General features: G+C 39.1%; 1 protein-coding gene across 1 annotated transcript in view; it reads left to right on the top strand.

Annotated features, from left to right (window-relative positions):
* Window positions 1-4,799: 4,799 nt before the first annotated feature.
* Window positions 4,800-15,000, top strand: part of LOC137983334 (histone deacetylase complex subunit SAP130-A-like) — a 17,580-nt gene continuing 7,379 nt past the window's right edge. The window contains exons 1-10 of the mRNA XM_068830537.1: window positions 4,800-5,046; window positions 7,471-7,535; window positions 7,641-8,522; window positions 8,933-9,059; window positions 10,100-10,127; window positions 11,009-11,103; window positions 11,414-11,617; window positions 13,190-13,385; window positions 14,066-14,203; window positions 14,777-15,000. The exon at window positions 14,777-15,000 is cut by the window's right edge and continues 49 nt beyond it. Of these exons, the coding sequence (XP_068686638.1) occupies window positions 4,950-5,046; window positions 7,471-7,535; window positions 7,641-8,522; window positions 8,933-9,059; window positions 10,100-10,127; window positions 11,009-11,103; window positions 11,414-11,617; window positions 13,190-13,385; window positions 14,066-14,203; window positions 14,777-15,000 (2,056 nt within the window). The 5' untranslated portion in view covers window positions 4,800-4,949. The remainder of the gene's footprint in view (window positions 5,047-7,470; window positions 7,536-7,640; window positions 8,523-8,932; window positions 9,060-10,099; window positions 10,128-11,008; window positions 11,104-11,413; window positions 11,618-13,189; window positions 13,386-14,065; window positions 14,204-14,776) is intronic.

The raw sequence follows: 15,000 nt of genomic DNA on the forward strand, positions 1-15,000 counted from the left end.
AAGTATACACGCTCTTTTAGCTGTAAAACGAAGCTAGTTAGTCTATTAAACACGAAGATATGAGAAGGGGTACGTCTTTTCAAACTTTGGTCGTATAGCACCTGTACTTTAACAGAGATACCTATAACAATGAGCTTTTCAGTGCTATCCTTTCATGTATTCCATCTGATCGTTTGCTCTTGAAATGGGTATGGGCCCACACCAGCACGGACGGGGCAAAAACTGATTAGGGTAGGGATTGAACCCCACGACTTTCAGGTTAAATCACCGACATTTTTGCATTCGGTCTGTACAGTAGACAAAGTCAGAAAAAAATATACTGTCTTTCAACACAATTGGTTTGTGTACGTTGGTATAAGTCTTAACTATAAAACAGGTATCATTTTGTATAGATACTGCATTCCTAATCACAATGAATCCCCAGATTTGTACACCGCAGCTTCTGTCTCGCGACCCAAGGTCGACTATGAAACGTGAAATATCCCAAGTACTATTCGCAGAGTCGTGCAGGTTCTGGTGGTGGCCTATTCTTTTCAGTAAAATGCGGTCTTCAAAAAGAGTTCCGTGATTTAACCCAATTAGTCAAAAAAGTCAAGGAGAGCTCTTCAACATGAGATTTGACCAGCCCTTCCCTTACTCACCATGTAATCAAGCCCTCACCAGACCTTCCTTGCATGTTAAATAAAACGCCCTGAAAGAATGAAATATGAATAAATTAATGAATGGAAATGTAATATTCCACTATTAAGCCATTTTACCATATTTGGTCAAGAGAACGCGCAAAATACCGTCGTTTTCACCTAAGCGTGGACACGTCACGGGGAAAACATGCTCTAACTGGTTGCAAACATGACATGTTTTGTCTGCAATCATTCGAAGTTTGAGGGATGTTCATGCAAGTTTTCCTAGAATAGCAGCAAGACTGGATATCAAAGACTTTTTCTAAGAGATTGACCCTAATCTGATAAAGTATGCTTCAAATACGTTCAGTCAAACTATCGCACGCAAGAGTTTGCTTATGTTAACGGCTGCCAAGCTCAAACTTCAAAGAACGTGTTTTCCTGTCGTGGGTCCACGCTTAGATGAAAACGACGGTATTAACCTTTTACTAAGAGAGCGCGAGGGCCATACAGGAGGACATTGGACCGAGGTTGTGGCAATATGGACCAAGCGCAGCGAGGTCCGTACAAAAGCGACCGAGGGGCAATATTTCCCTGCGCGGCCCCTAGCAAGTGAGGTTAGTAAAGCCTCAATTACACTAGCAAGTTTTCCTTGACAAGTTTTCCTTGGTAGTGTAAATGAAAAATATGACACGTTTTCCTTGACAGATGCAATTGACAAGTAATTTACACTAGCAAATATCGTCCTTGACGAGTTTTTCCTTGACAAGTACCCTTGTTCAAAAACTAGCACCTTGTTCAAAAACTAGCATGCTAGTTTTTGAACAAGGACACTTGACAAGGAAAAACTTGTCATATTTTTCCATTTACACTGCCAAGGAAAAGTTGTCAAGGAAAAGTTGTCGAGGAAATCTTGCTGGTGTAAATGAGGCTTAAAATGTTTATTATATGGCATCGTTTCTTTGAGCGATCGGACACTTCCGCGTGGTGAATGTTCTTAATCTTCAGGGGCACCCAACGTCAATTTTCGGAAAATATCTGTTCGCAAGACGATTTGAGATCAAGAATTTTCGGAACATTTGTTGTAAAATTCCTTTCTTGCCTGCCTGTCCTAGGATTTTCGAACATCTAAAACATGGTATAATTGCCCATTTTTAACGGATTTTTACCCTAAAAAGGTCACCTAGAACTTTCGGGAACCTTTTTTCTGGATGAAATTTTCGAAAAGGTAAGCTCTATCCCTATAATTTTCGGATCACTAGACTTTCAGCTAGGAAATCCGAACAGATGAAAAATTTTTAGGGGATAAAAATATGCCTATATTTACCGTTTAAATACTAAAATAGGTTTAACAATGCTATGTTTAAGTGGTTTTGAAATATATTCTCGTTGGGTGCCCCTGAATCTTCGTCTTCTATCAGCGAACTTTGAATGGTAACTTTTCGCATGTAACACTATATTCCGCTTGCTATCATTGTACTGTTGTGATGAAAAAATTTTAAAAACTTTTTGTTTCGCTAACCGAAAACCAGTCAAACAGAGTGTTCCATTTAGCTTCAGAAGTGCTTGCCATATAATAAGAGACGGTAATACACTGTCTCGGTTTGACCGGTTTAGAACAGAGCAAATACGGACGGGACGGGTCTATAAACTCCATGGGAGAATGCTATGGATGCACCGGTATATCACCTTACTTAATGTCGGGCGAGGAAAGCAACGGTGAGCAAAATGTCCTCACGGATCTATGTTAAACCTCTCAATAAGGTGTATATATATGAATTACGAAATAATAATAATAAAATTGATTTTATTTAACTATCTGTGTATACTAAAATAACAATCGTAAGAAGAAAGGTGAGGAGAAGACTCTGAAATACGGACCCCTTCACTGGGATCTGAAGCAGCAGTTCCCAGGTTATGAAGTGGAGCAGCATCGCACTCGGGGGGTGGTCCCGGGAGCTGAAGGTCACGATGTGCGAGATTGTAGGGGGGTGGGGGACAAATGCAGAGATGTACTGCAAAGATGCCGAAGGCAGTACTCTCGGGCAACATAAGGGAGAATGATTAGAGATATAGCTGCAGGCACAATACACATTTAGACATTTATCTTTACTTTTATCATATTGTAATTAGTGGTACATAGATTTATTGAGACATATATTTTCATTTTTATCATATTGTAATTATAATAGTATCTAGATATATTTTTTTCAGTCCAGTGGCTCACAGTTTACGTTATGCACTCCTTGTGCGGCTAGCTCAGCTTATAGCATACAGTCCTATATCTTGCTTTATAATATTGTATGTATACTTACCGGTGTTTTGCGGTTTGGGCAAATTTGTTGATCAACCGTAAATCAGCTGCTTAAATAATACAAAAGAAGTGAACATTCAATTATGGTAATAGGACTGAGTGGAGTGCAATTCGAAGGGGAATAGAAGAGCAACATTTCGTCTACTTTCGAAACATATACATAACAATTATTCCACGAGCCCGCGTTGGATACGAGATGATAGACTATAATCACCTCATACAACAAGCTCGACTGGAATAACTGTTTTATTAAAAATGCCCACAAAGTATGGATAAATATTCCCCACTGGTTTAATAGCTCATATACCATGATGGCCAAGCTGAATCAAAGCACGAGCAATCCATTATCCAATTCAGTTTTTGTGGTAGTGCAACTTATCTACACACTATGTGCACCTTATCTACACACTATGTCACTGGGTTTGAAAGAGTGAGTGAGTGAGTGATTGTAAGTCCGTGGTGGCAAACAGGCCCGTAGCGCGTGCATAACTCAGATAACTCACGAACATAAGCAGGTCTGCTGGAAGCGAGCTTGAGTTTCAACAAAATGAGCCCTAAAATCAACATGAATTTGTGACGCTGATGCCGAATGAGCAGCTGCCATTTCCAAAACGGTGGAATTACCTGGTGATGAAAAAACTTCGTCTAGGAGAGTGAATTTTTGACTTTGCAGAAACACTGGTCAACCTCAAGAGTTGGACTATTGTGATCTTTGTGTTGAATTCGCACATTTCTTATCAATCTTTAAAACACTTGAAACAAAAACCGGGTGTCTTGCCATCATTTTGACACAGATGTATCCTTTGTTTCGTGAGTAAACATGCGAGGTAACTGATCACAGCTCCCGCTGAATTCGATGTCACTTTCGATTTTCGGAAATGGTACATTAATTAAGAGAAGTACATTTTCCGTTGATGTCTTGGGTATAATCGGAAAAAATACCAATGCAACTGACGGAATAAAAGCTTTGACCTTTCGATTGATTTGTACATTGAGTAAAATGAGTAGGCCTTTCTGCAGTTAAATCCGTAGGTTTTAAATTTCTATATCGATAATAAAGCCGTTTATACCAGAAGAAATAAGCCACGGCTTATACTGGCCTCGGCTTACATAAGACGCGAACATCCCGTTTTGAAATGGTACGAATCGAAGTTCCCTGCTAACTTCATCCGCAGCTAGTTCAAGCCGCGGCTTATCCTGGCCCAGGGCTTTTGGGCTGTGCTCATATTGGCCACGGCTTACCTTGGACGTGAATGATCTCAAGCGCTGTCCGCGGCTTGCTCAAACCGTGAACGGCTCCTGTGCATGCGCTTGTTTTGTCTTCCTTTTTGCGCCCGTCCATTCCCCTGAGAAAAAAAAAGTAGCGAGCTTGAGCAACGAATCACCCCAATACGACGCATCAAAAAAATTGCGTCATCATTGGACCAGTTTTACATCGCACGCACAACCTGTCTCGCATCAAAAAATTTGTTGTAAGTTGCTGCAGCGTGTTGCAGTAAGGAGAGGTCCGTTCTACATTCTGCTACAAGGTTTAGAGGGGGATGCAAAACGTGCAACATCGCTTTTAGACTAGTTTTGCAGCAATGTTGCGAAACCGTTGAAGTTGGACGTTTTTGTTGCTCGTATTAGCGTAGCTTGAACCACGAACCATTTATACGAGCATTTCGAGTGTTAAGTAAGCCGCGGCTTATTATAAGCCGTGGCTTATTTTTCTCGTGTAAACGGCCCTAATGTTGAATTGGGATTAAAGCGTGCGGTTTACTCGTGTTTCGAGTACACAACGCGCGTCCAACGCGCACGGAAAAGATTTCACATTGAGCCTGCGTTCACTTGCGCTGATATTAATATACTCGTGTCATGCGCTTGAGAAGTTTCCGATAAAAATCACTGGTTTACATTTGCCTCCGAATTTCAAAATTGTTCAATGTTTTTGTGACCTTCTGACTAATTTCGCCGGAAACAGAGAACCGTTTCATTAGAGATTCATCCAATGTGATACTCGTTTGAAGGAAACGATGAGTTACCCAGCTGATGATCGACATGAGCGGGATTTGGTCGGCAGTTCATCGCGAAATCCCTCTCTGGAGATGGAAAAGCACGAGAAATCTAAAGGTGTGATGGCTAGTTTTTGATACCGTTCGTTTTATCCCATTACTTCAACCTTCATTCTTCTCTTTGTCACCGTTAGGTCACTTGATATTGAAGAAAAAAAACCTGTTTACCTATATTTGTTAACGTAGATCTGTATTTAAGCAGGTTGATGTGAATGAATACTTACCTTAGAGAGTAAATTTAATTTGTTTTGTCGACCAATTTTGGTTTGAAGTTTGATTTGTTCCAAGGAAATTATATTTACTGATCAAAAATATGTTCTTTCCTGTTGTATTTTCACTGCATCCTTGATTACTTCAAATGATATTACGTTTACTTGTTTCCGACTAGTTCTTCAGTTAATAATTTCCTCTTTCAAATTGAAACATTTTGCAAGCAAATAAATTTAAATATGGTGACTTTGTTAACTGCTTTCCTGTGAGTCTGTTTAACTAAGCAAAATTATTTGTCCGTTATTCTTTTATGATCTTTGTGAGATCAGTAGCATTGATGTTTTTAAACAACTTTACTACCCTCTATTGCCCTTCTTTTCTGTTCCCAATCGTCCAGGTCCCAGTTGTTCAAACGATGGATAGCGCTATCTGCTGGATAAATCACTATCCACTGGATAACTTTATTGGTTTTGCTAGTGTTTATCCCCTGGATAGTGATTTATCCGGTAGATAGCACTATTCAATGTTTGAACTCATGAATGCCTCACCATGCAATGGCCGTATTTATATAAGAGGACGTCTAAGACATCTAAGACATCTTAGACGACTAGTATAAATACAGGAAATAAGGTGGACTCATTAAACGTCTCAAGTTAAGTGCGTCTAAACAACGCACTTAACAGATGTCTAAGCTGTCTAGTATAAAGACGAGACGCACTAAACTGGGAGGCACTTAGCAATGAAATGCACACAGTCTCTTTGGTGATTAAATCTCATTATTATATGGCAAAGCCAGTCTTGGGCAAATCCCAGCACTCTGGTTGGTTCTTTTTCGGTCAGGATTTTGCAGTACGGACCATTCCCGTGGAAACGGTCCAAGCCGTGTATTTTTGTTTTGGAGCAAAGCCAGCAAATTCATAATTTGCAACCAAAACAGTGAAAAAAAAACTGTGAATATTGTCATTCTTCACAGTGAAACAACCAGAAGAAGCTGAAAAGATCGAACGGTAAAAAGATTGAACGATAAAAAGATTGAAAAGCTAAAAAGATAACAAGCTAAAAGATAAAAAGCTAAAAAGATTGATTGCACCAGAAGTGCATTCTACTATCAGAAACAGAGTGCCATATAATAAACTTACTAATCGAGCTTGCTTGGGCCATACTGGGGAATATTGGGGTCGTGGCAGGGTTGTGTCAGTACGGACTGAGCGAAGCGAGCGGTTAGTATCTTTTGAAGAAAATTGTGAATTTGATTTCTAGCCATCGAAGTTAAGTGCATCACATATTTGTATTAGTCGTACTTATGGCCAGACGTTTAATGCGTCTGGGCGTCTTAGACGTCCTCTAGTATAAATACTGCTAATGTTGTGTACAATGAATGCGAAAGAGAGAGAAAGTTATTTTTTTGTACTGTACAGTATAGTATGTATGTTAGAAAGAAGTTACAATTATTGTACCGAGACATTTGAAGAGAAAAACCCAGGTGATCTGGTGACGTAATTTGTAGGACTGGGAAGAAAAATTTTAATGCCGTATCCCACAACAGCGCGCGGCCTTAGGTGTTGTTTCCAAACTCCCTGCAGTATTTCTATCGCCAAAACTCTAAACCCTAACGCCAAAATGTCTACCACATTTTCCTGTTACTGAATGAACATTCAATTAGACCTGACGAGCTCTAACCTCGCTTCTGGCATGTTGAATTCGAAAATAAGGCCGTGCACGGTTGTGGGATACGGCGTTAAAATTTTTCTCCCCAGTCCTCCGAATTACGTCACCAGATCACCTGGACGTTATAGGGAAGATACATGTATCTCTGTTACAAACATTTCTTTTATTATTCAAGTGAGCCAGCCACAGAAACAAAAAAAACCCTTTCTTTCAACAACCAATGAAGCTGTTGTTGGCACAATGGTAAAAGCTGAGCGACGTCAACGATATCTTCACTTTACAGTAACTGGTCACCCACAATAACTGAAGCTGTAGTTGTTTGGCCGACATTGATTAATGAGTTTGACTTAGTATTCCTTGGTGTGCAGTTATACTTTGTTGAAAGGGTTTCATGGAAGACTAAAATAACAATGGAATGTATAAAGACACCAATGATGACAAATTACAATGAAAACAAAGTGTTCATTAAGAAGCTTTTACCACTGAAGGTCTTTCCAAAATCTAAGAGAAAGGGGATCAAAATCAAGCTTAACTCCTTTTGCAATGCATCCTTTGTTCTTTAAAGACGTTTTAATTCATTATTATCAACTTTGCTTTACTACAGTACCTATGACAGGTCCAGAAAGTGGAAGTTTTCACAGGTCACAAGTGGACCAAGGAAGTCATAAGGTTTGGATCAAGAAGTTGTAAGCCTAGGGTAAAGTGTTTTAGCTCATTCAGTCAACTTTTCTGTTTTTCTTAATTTCTATCTTTTTTTGTTATGTCGCACACCAGATTGGTAAACCTCTCCAGAATCGCCCAATAGCCCCTGCATCAGGAGCTCTTGCAGGTATGATTCCTGGGGGTCACCTTGCACCTGGTCTTGTAGCAGGTGGTATGCCAGCATATGGACATCCTCTGCTAGCTTCCATGATGAGAATGCCGCAGCCGGCATTCTCCCATGTTCCTGCTGGTGCTGCAGCAGGAGCAGCACTTGCTGGAGTGACACCTCGGAATACATCACTGCGCAACCCATCACTCCCTCCTCCAGTAAAACCTCTGGGACTTGGTGCTCAAATGCATTCCAGTGGAGGACAAATGCAGTCACATGCACCTCCAGCAACTTCTGGGTCTTCACGACCATCATCGCCAGGAATGCCAGCACACATTGCCACTGTTGCAGTTGCTTCCTCCATGCACCAGCCAGGGTCTGAACACAAACCAAGTGACTTGCGTGAAGGAAGACCAACCATGATGTCTGATTTGTCAAGGAGAGGTGCATCACCAACAGTGCAAACTGTTGGACAAGCTCACAATCCTGTGTCTGTTGGAGGTAAAGTCATCAACATCGTTCCCTCAGCACCAATTCCTCAAGTTCATCCAGTTCAAAAATCACCTGTTCCAGCATTACCACCACATCATCCCAGTTCTGCACACGCCAGTATACCAGCTACAGCTGTGGGTGTTTCCTCTATGAGTACAAGTGTACCACACTTGCCGTCGCAAGTGGCTGGTATGCCAACAGGGCATTCCCAGCCATCAAAGATGATGCCACCCAACACCATTAGTGTGGCACCAGCTATATTGTCAACCGCATCAAAGCTTTATACGCCTCCACATCACTTGGCTTTCACTGCTCCTAGACAATCTCCAATCTTAAGCACAGAAACATCTATGGTATGTATATTGCCTGCAGGGAAAAGGAGCTTGTTTGGAGCTTATATATTCTGTAAACATGTTTGAGATTAGGAAAAGAGATGATTTTGTTTTCCTTTGTGGGCTTGATGTTTTACTTTTCTCTCAAAAAACCAGACTTGTTAAAATTGTGGAAGCTTTGAAGGTCTTGTCCCCCTCCCATCGTTTCTCTGTTTTTGAATCCATCTTGGGAAATTGTTTGGAGTCTACAGCTGGGAAGTAACACATAAAATTAAGTTCACCAATCAGCAGGCACCAGAGTGCATTCTTGTGATAAAACATGCAGGTAAATTAGGTAAATTACTGGTATGTGTAAATAAGTGCTAATAAAGGTATTTGTTACTATCTCTTTTCAATATTTAGGAATTTTGGCATTACTTTCTTTTTTTTAGAATCCTGTAGATCATTCAAGGTTAACCAAACCTAGTGGATCATCTTCACCAGCGGCTGTTTCGTCTCATCACCCAGCCAGTACTATTTCCTCTGTGCCACACATTGCAGTATCATCACTGAACTCTGGTACTTGTCTACTTAGCTAATATCTTGGGCTAAAAGCAACAAATCAACATGGTTGCAGTGATGGGCCAGAGAACTGTAATATTTCTTCCCACAAGACAAATTAAATTTTAATATTGATATTTGAACCTGATAATGCGGGGTACAAAGTGGTGAATTCTGCTTTTGTGTCACTGTTTTACTATTCCTTACTGTATCTATGCATTTATTTTTAGCCCACATGTAGTTTTGAAAGTGACAATGAAAATATGCCATTAAGATGGCTAAACCTTGAAGGGTGACTTTGAGGTTATTACTTGCCCTCAAAGAACTTAAGCTGGTGACACACGGTTCAACATTTGTTGATCAACAAATGTTGCAGCTGTTAATATTTGTTGATCAACAAATGTTGCAGCTGTTGTTCAACAAAATTAATGTTGAACAGTGTGTCATGCAATGTTGAATGTTGTTGAACGATTTTGAACGAAAATAGAGACCAGCTCTATTCCGTTCAACACAACTTTGCAACATTGTTCAACATTTGTTGAGCAACAAATGTTGCAGGATGTTGATCTGTCTATCATCAGCTTAAGACTCAGTTAAGACAGAAATTTCAGGTTATAACCTTTGTGCATGTGTTATGAATATCAGGGAAAAGCAGATCTTAACAAGTGTTATTGAAATCCAGAAAGAAAATTGGGGGTAACCACAAATTTTTCAAATATTATTAATCAACAATATTTTGTAAAAAGCTTTAAAATACAAAGCAATGTATGGCATTCTTTTCCAAAGTAAAGCTTTTAAAATTATCTCTGAAAAATGCATGGTTACCCCCAATTTTCTTTTTGGATACCAAGGGAACTTGCTACATGTAAGTTCCGCTTTCTCCACATAGTTTTAAGGAAACCATGTAAAAATATACCTGTATTAGTAAGCACCACCCATAGGATTAAACCCAATTATTTTGAGATACACAGAATGTATGCGCATTAACAATATGTAGGCACCATCCTTAATTTCCCAAGTAAAGAGAAATGACTGAAAGTGTGTGCATTTTTTTTCAGTGGTAGGTAATGAGAACAGAATGGAAAGGTGAGAGACGATTTTCTTTAAAACTATGATCTTTTTTCTTAACTCTTAATTGTATAAAGTGCAATGAATGAGTAATAGTGGTTGGTGAGGGCCAAAAAGTCAATTTATATATCCAAACTGTGTTAGTTTTTACAACATGCAGTCAGTGGGATTGAGTTAAAGGTAACAGCAAGGAACTTGTATGCTTAAGGTTTAAACCTGTACATTTCAAGACAACAATAATTTTATTGGTATGCTACACAGAAAATAGTTTGACTTTAAAATTATTAAAGAAAAACCTTGCCTTCTCTCCTAAAAATGTAAGAAATTTGTTATCCCCATAACATAATATATTAAGTTTTATTATAAAAACACCAATGAAATACACCAAGTAAGCTTTCGCACAAAAACATGATATCTTCACATGTGAAGATAACATGTTATTTTCACAGGTGAAAAGATCACTGTTGCTAAGTTTACATATGAAAATCGCACCTCTTTCGATGCCTTTCATGAAGTGATTTAGTATTTCATTGGTGTTTATATAATAAATAGAATAGTACTTACATGGCCGCTTGGAGATACGGAATTTCTCTTCTCGTGTTGAAAATATTTCACTCATTCACGGCTCTCACTCATAAAGTATTTTTCAATACTCGAAGAGAAATTTTGTATCTCCAAGCAGCTGTGTAATATCCTCTATACCATCAGCACTCCCGAGTTAATGACCCATAGGGCCCTATGTTCAGGGTGTCAGGTAATAAGATGCATGCTTTATTTTGATAAATTCTGTATCTGACTGGCCTCCCTTCCCTCATTGTTCTGTCTGTTTTACTTGTTTTGCTCAACTTGCCTCCATGTAGGAGGGTCAATATGTCTTTACATTGTATTTCCATCTTCAGAGCACACCAGGCCTTGCCTCAGTTTCCATATCACCCCGCTATGGCTGGAATGGCTGGAATGGCAAACTTGTTCTACCAGGATGCCTTATCAACTGGTTAGTGATTATGATAGGATTTATTATTATTATTATTATTATTATTATTATTACTGTCATTACTGTCATTAGCATTATCATTATTATCATTATTATTATTATTATTATTATTGCAGTAGTAGTCAAGTTAATGAGAGCCATGTCCCCATTAAGCAAAATATGATGTTGACAAGTAAAAGTGCAACCATTGTTGGATTGTTTTATTTGACTATCACTGTTACAAATAATATTACTTACGGCCTTTGGTCACAGTAACCTTTCCAATTACGATGTGCATTGTCAATAGTCAGCTTCTTTTTTTTTGTCTCAGTACATCCAGGTCTTCATTCACCATATCACCAGCAAGCATTCGGCCCTATGCAGCCACTTGCACGATCGCAACAAGGTGTTGCTACATCTGCAGCTGCAGCAGCTGCCGCACAAGTTGCAGCAGCTGCTGGTGTGAATCCTATGCAGATCATGGATCACCCAAGACTGATTTTTCAGCCAACTGCTGCTGCTTTAGGTGTTGGAGGTATGAATGGCATCTTGTTGGTGGAGGATTTTGCAAATTAGGGTGTTTAAGAAACCACAACGGCTATGGCGACAGAAACGTCACTTCAAAATAAAAGTTTGAGCTATTCTAAGTATTTCATGGTTATTCTATCTTGATTATATTATACATCATAGGCGAAGTGTCCTAAAACTGGATGCTACGGATGCATTTGAAGTAAAGAGCAAGACTGAAAGATTCACTGTAGTTTGTCCATGTTGTTGTCCAAACCTTAAATTTGGTCATTTCACATAGTAGTTTTGATGAGTACGGGAGAGAAATGTTCAAAAATGCATGCTGCATGTGCATTACATGATCATTTTGGTTCTTTTAACCTAATAATATTACTGCTTTTTGGCGTTGTTGTTGCTGTGCCCGTCATCGTTTCTTAAACTCCCTATTATTGAAGGCTGTGGTACAGCAAATAATACAATGGTAGCATTATACAATAGTGATGGTGGCAACAGTGATAACATAATTTGATAATAATAATTTTTTTAATAATAATAATGATAATAATAATAATGATAACAAGAAGAAGAAGAAAAAGAAGACCAACATGAAGACAAAATTTTAGTAGTAAAAATAAGAATCATTTTGTTTATTTTAGCTTTGCCTAAAGGTATGACTGTGCACAATAATTATTAACCTACTACATGTAACTATAAGAAAAGGAGAAAAGTGGAGAACCTGTTTGAAAATCTCTCGCACCAGAGAAGAAAAACAACAAACTGAACCCACAAAATGGTGTCAAGTACAATGCATGGATTCACACAGGACTGCTGAGTTGGTCCTAGTAATGACTCAAGTTGGTTATATTTTAGACTGTTGACTGTTAAATCCAAGAAGAGGCACTGCTTTCTTAAGGCCACAGAATTTAGAACTTAACAGTGAACGTTTAGTTTCTGTACTCATGTTACATGTACATGTACCTGCACTCGGCAATTGTCCTCATTACATTTAGTATTAAATACTAGTAGCCCCATGTCCTTTGAGGGGACTATTTTACCTTTCCTCAGAAAGGATACATTGTTATTTTGACCACAACATACCCCCTTAAATCAAACAGCTCACGCTTATTTGTGATTCTGAGTCTACCCATTGGCAAAGTATTGCAGTCCTGTCACATGAGTCATAGACAGTACTTGGTACTTTTTGAAACCATTTCAAGAAAGTATGTGATTGTCATGGTGCCATCTTAAAGCTACAAAACAGAGAACTTAACTGTGAATTTGTAGTTTCTGTACTCATGTTACATGTACTTGCACTGGGCAGGTGTTCTCAAATTACATTTAGTATTTTACTTCTTGTAGTAGCCACATGTCCTCTGAGGGGGCTATTTTACATTGTATTGTTTCCTCAGAAACGATACGTCGTTAGTCGTATAAGATTAACCCTAGATTGTTTCTTTCCCTACCCTTCTCTTTTGCTTCCAAAGCGACTGTCGAATGCACTTCAATAATCCGAGATTACTACTAGTTACAGAGTATTAGGAAGACTTGATGATAATTATTGTCAAACCAAGTAATTTGGTTCTTTGTTAACAATTTTTAGCTTCAGGAATTGCCAATGTGGCAGGCTCAGAAACTCCAGTGACAGCAGGAATAATGGACTTCAGTCAAGCAAACCTTTACAGTGTGCCTATTTTCAATGTTCCTCCCGCTGGAATGCAAGCTGCCCAGCTGTCAGCTCCAAATCCGACTGCCACTTCTCCGCGGCCAAGTATATTACGCAAGAGAACTTCTGAAGGGTAAGCTATACATGTGTATTTCTAATAATCTTGGTTGAAGACATTACTAAGGAGAATTTTGGCCACTGGTTGCTATTGAAGAACCGGAAGAATACAGTGTAACCTTTACCAGCTTTCATAAGAAGGGTGAAAATAGACTTCTTTAGCTTGTACATTTTGTTTCCCATTTCAAACCACGTGGTGTTACTTTAGAGAACAGTTTCTTTCAAACGTTGTCTTATGTGCATGTGCTTACATACGAATAACCTATGAAAAAACAAAAGAAAAAATTCTCTTGAGAACATCACCTGGTCTGAAATGGAAAAACAAAACGTCCAAGCTCAAGAGGTCAATTGCACAACTTGGTGAATCATTGCTTGCAAATGGCATTCAAAAGGTTTCTTTTTCAGGAGCAGGTTTGTCAGATTGTCAGATCCATTTTTTGTTGGAGCCATTTTTGTTGAGGCCATCTTTCTAACGAGAAGTTAGTTGCTGTTTTGACAGCTGTTTAATAAGATGATCAGACTATTCACTGTGAATTATAATGGTTTTGTATTGTTTCAAGAAAAAAAATAAATTCAATTGATGTGACAAAATCTATCACTAGAATTACCAAAATTACAATGCCAGTACTTGATCTGCAAGTTGCGTGATTCCTTGCTTACATGTGGTTTTTGTTTCATGTATCTTTTGCATATAAGAATTCGGAAGCCACCCAGCCAATTACCATTTACTGCTGAAGTGCTAGCAACCAGTCAGACTGAGGCCGCATCAAGTCCAAGATCAGACAGTACCCTATCGGCCCCGCATTCCACACAGAACTCACCTAAACCCGCCAGGTAAGTGTTGTTTGGGCATCTGGCTTAACCAAGACTTAGTTCCAACTTTTTCCCATTGTTAAAAGTTTGCAATAATCTTTTGGCACTAACCAAGTTAAAAAGTAGTATCCTTTTTTGGACATTCGGTGAAGCGATCTAAACTAATCAGCAGGTCACATGGCAGACTCCTGTCATGAACACACGGAGTCACTCAGAGAAATAGGCCATTTCCCAGTTCATGTCTGCCTCCTCTTCAAAGCGAGTTTAAGTGCGAAGATTTTCTTATGGAAATTAGTTTTAATTCATAACCAAAGTAGAACTAATTACCATCACAAAAACTTCGCACTTAGACTAGCTTTGAAGAGGAGGCAGACATGAACTCGGAAATGGCCTATTAAGCTTTCATTCCTTAATTTGACGTGTAGTTATTTCACTCACATCTTTGAAAATATCCCGTGCATCTTCTGTAGCTCATTTCCATAGCATGCAATGAGTAATCAGGAATCCATAGGGTTCCCATATAACTCGCCAATAAATTCAACCTTCACACTTTCTCCTTATTCATAATAGTACTTCTAAATTTGTCTCTTTTAGCGAATGTGGAAGTCAGTCTAACGAGCCTGCCGCCTCAGCACCCAGCGTCACAACAACAGAGCCTGCGGTGGTTGTTTCTCAAACTACACCAACATCACCAATCAAAATCAAGAGAGACCCCAGCAGTGAAGCACCTCCCTCATTAAGTGCAGTTACTACATCTGTGATGAATGGCACTGTTGCAGTTACCCCAGCCACATCTTTACTGGCTAGTGTAACAACAG

The sequence above is a fragment of the Montipora foliosa genome, chromosome 13, assembly GCF_036669935.1.
Source record: "Montipora foliosa isolate CH-2021 chromosome 13, ASM3666993v2, whole genome shotgun sequence".
Classification (NCBI taxonomy): domain Eukaryota; kingdom Metazoa; phylum Cnidaria; class Anthozoa; order Scleractinia; family Acroporidae; genus Montipora; species Montipora foliosa.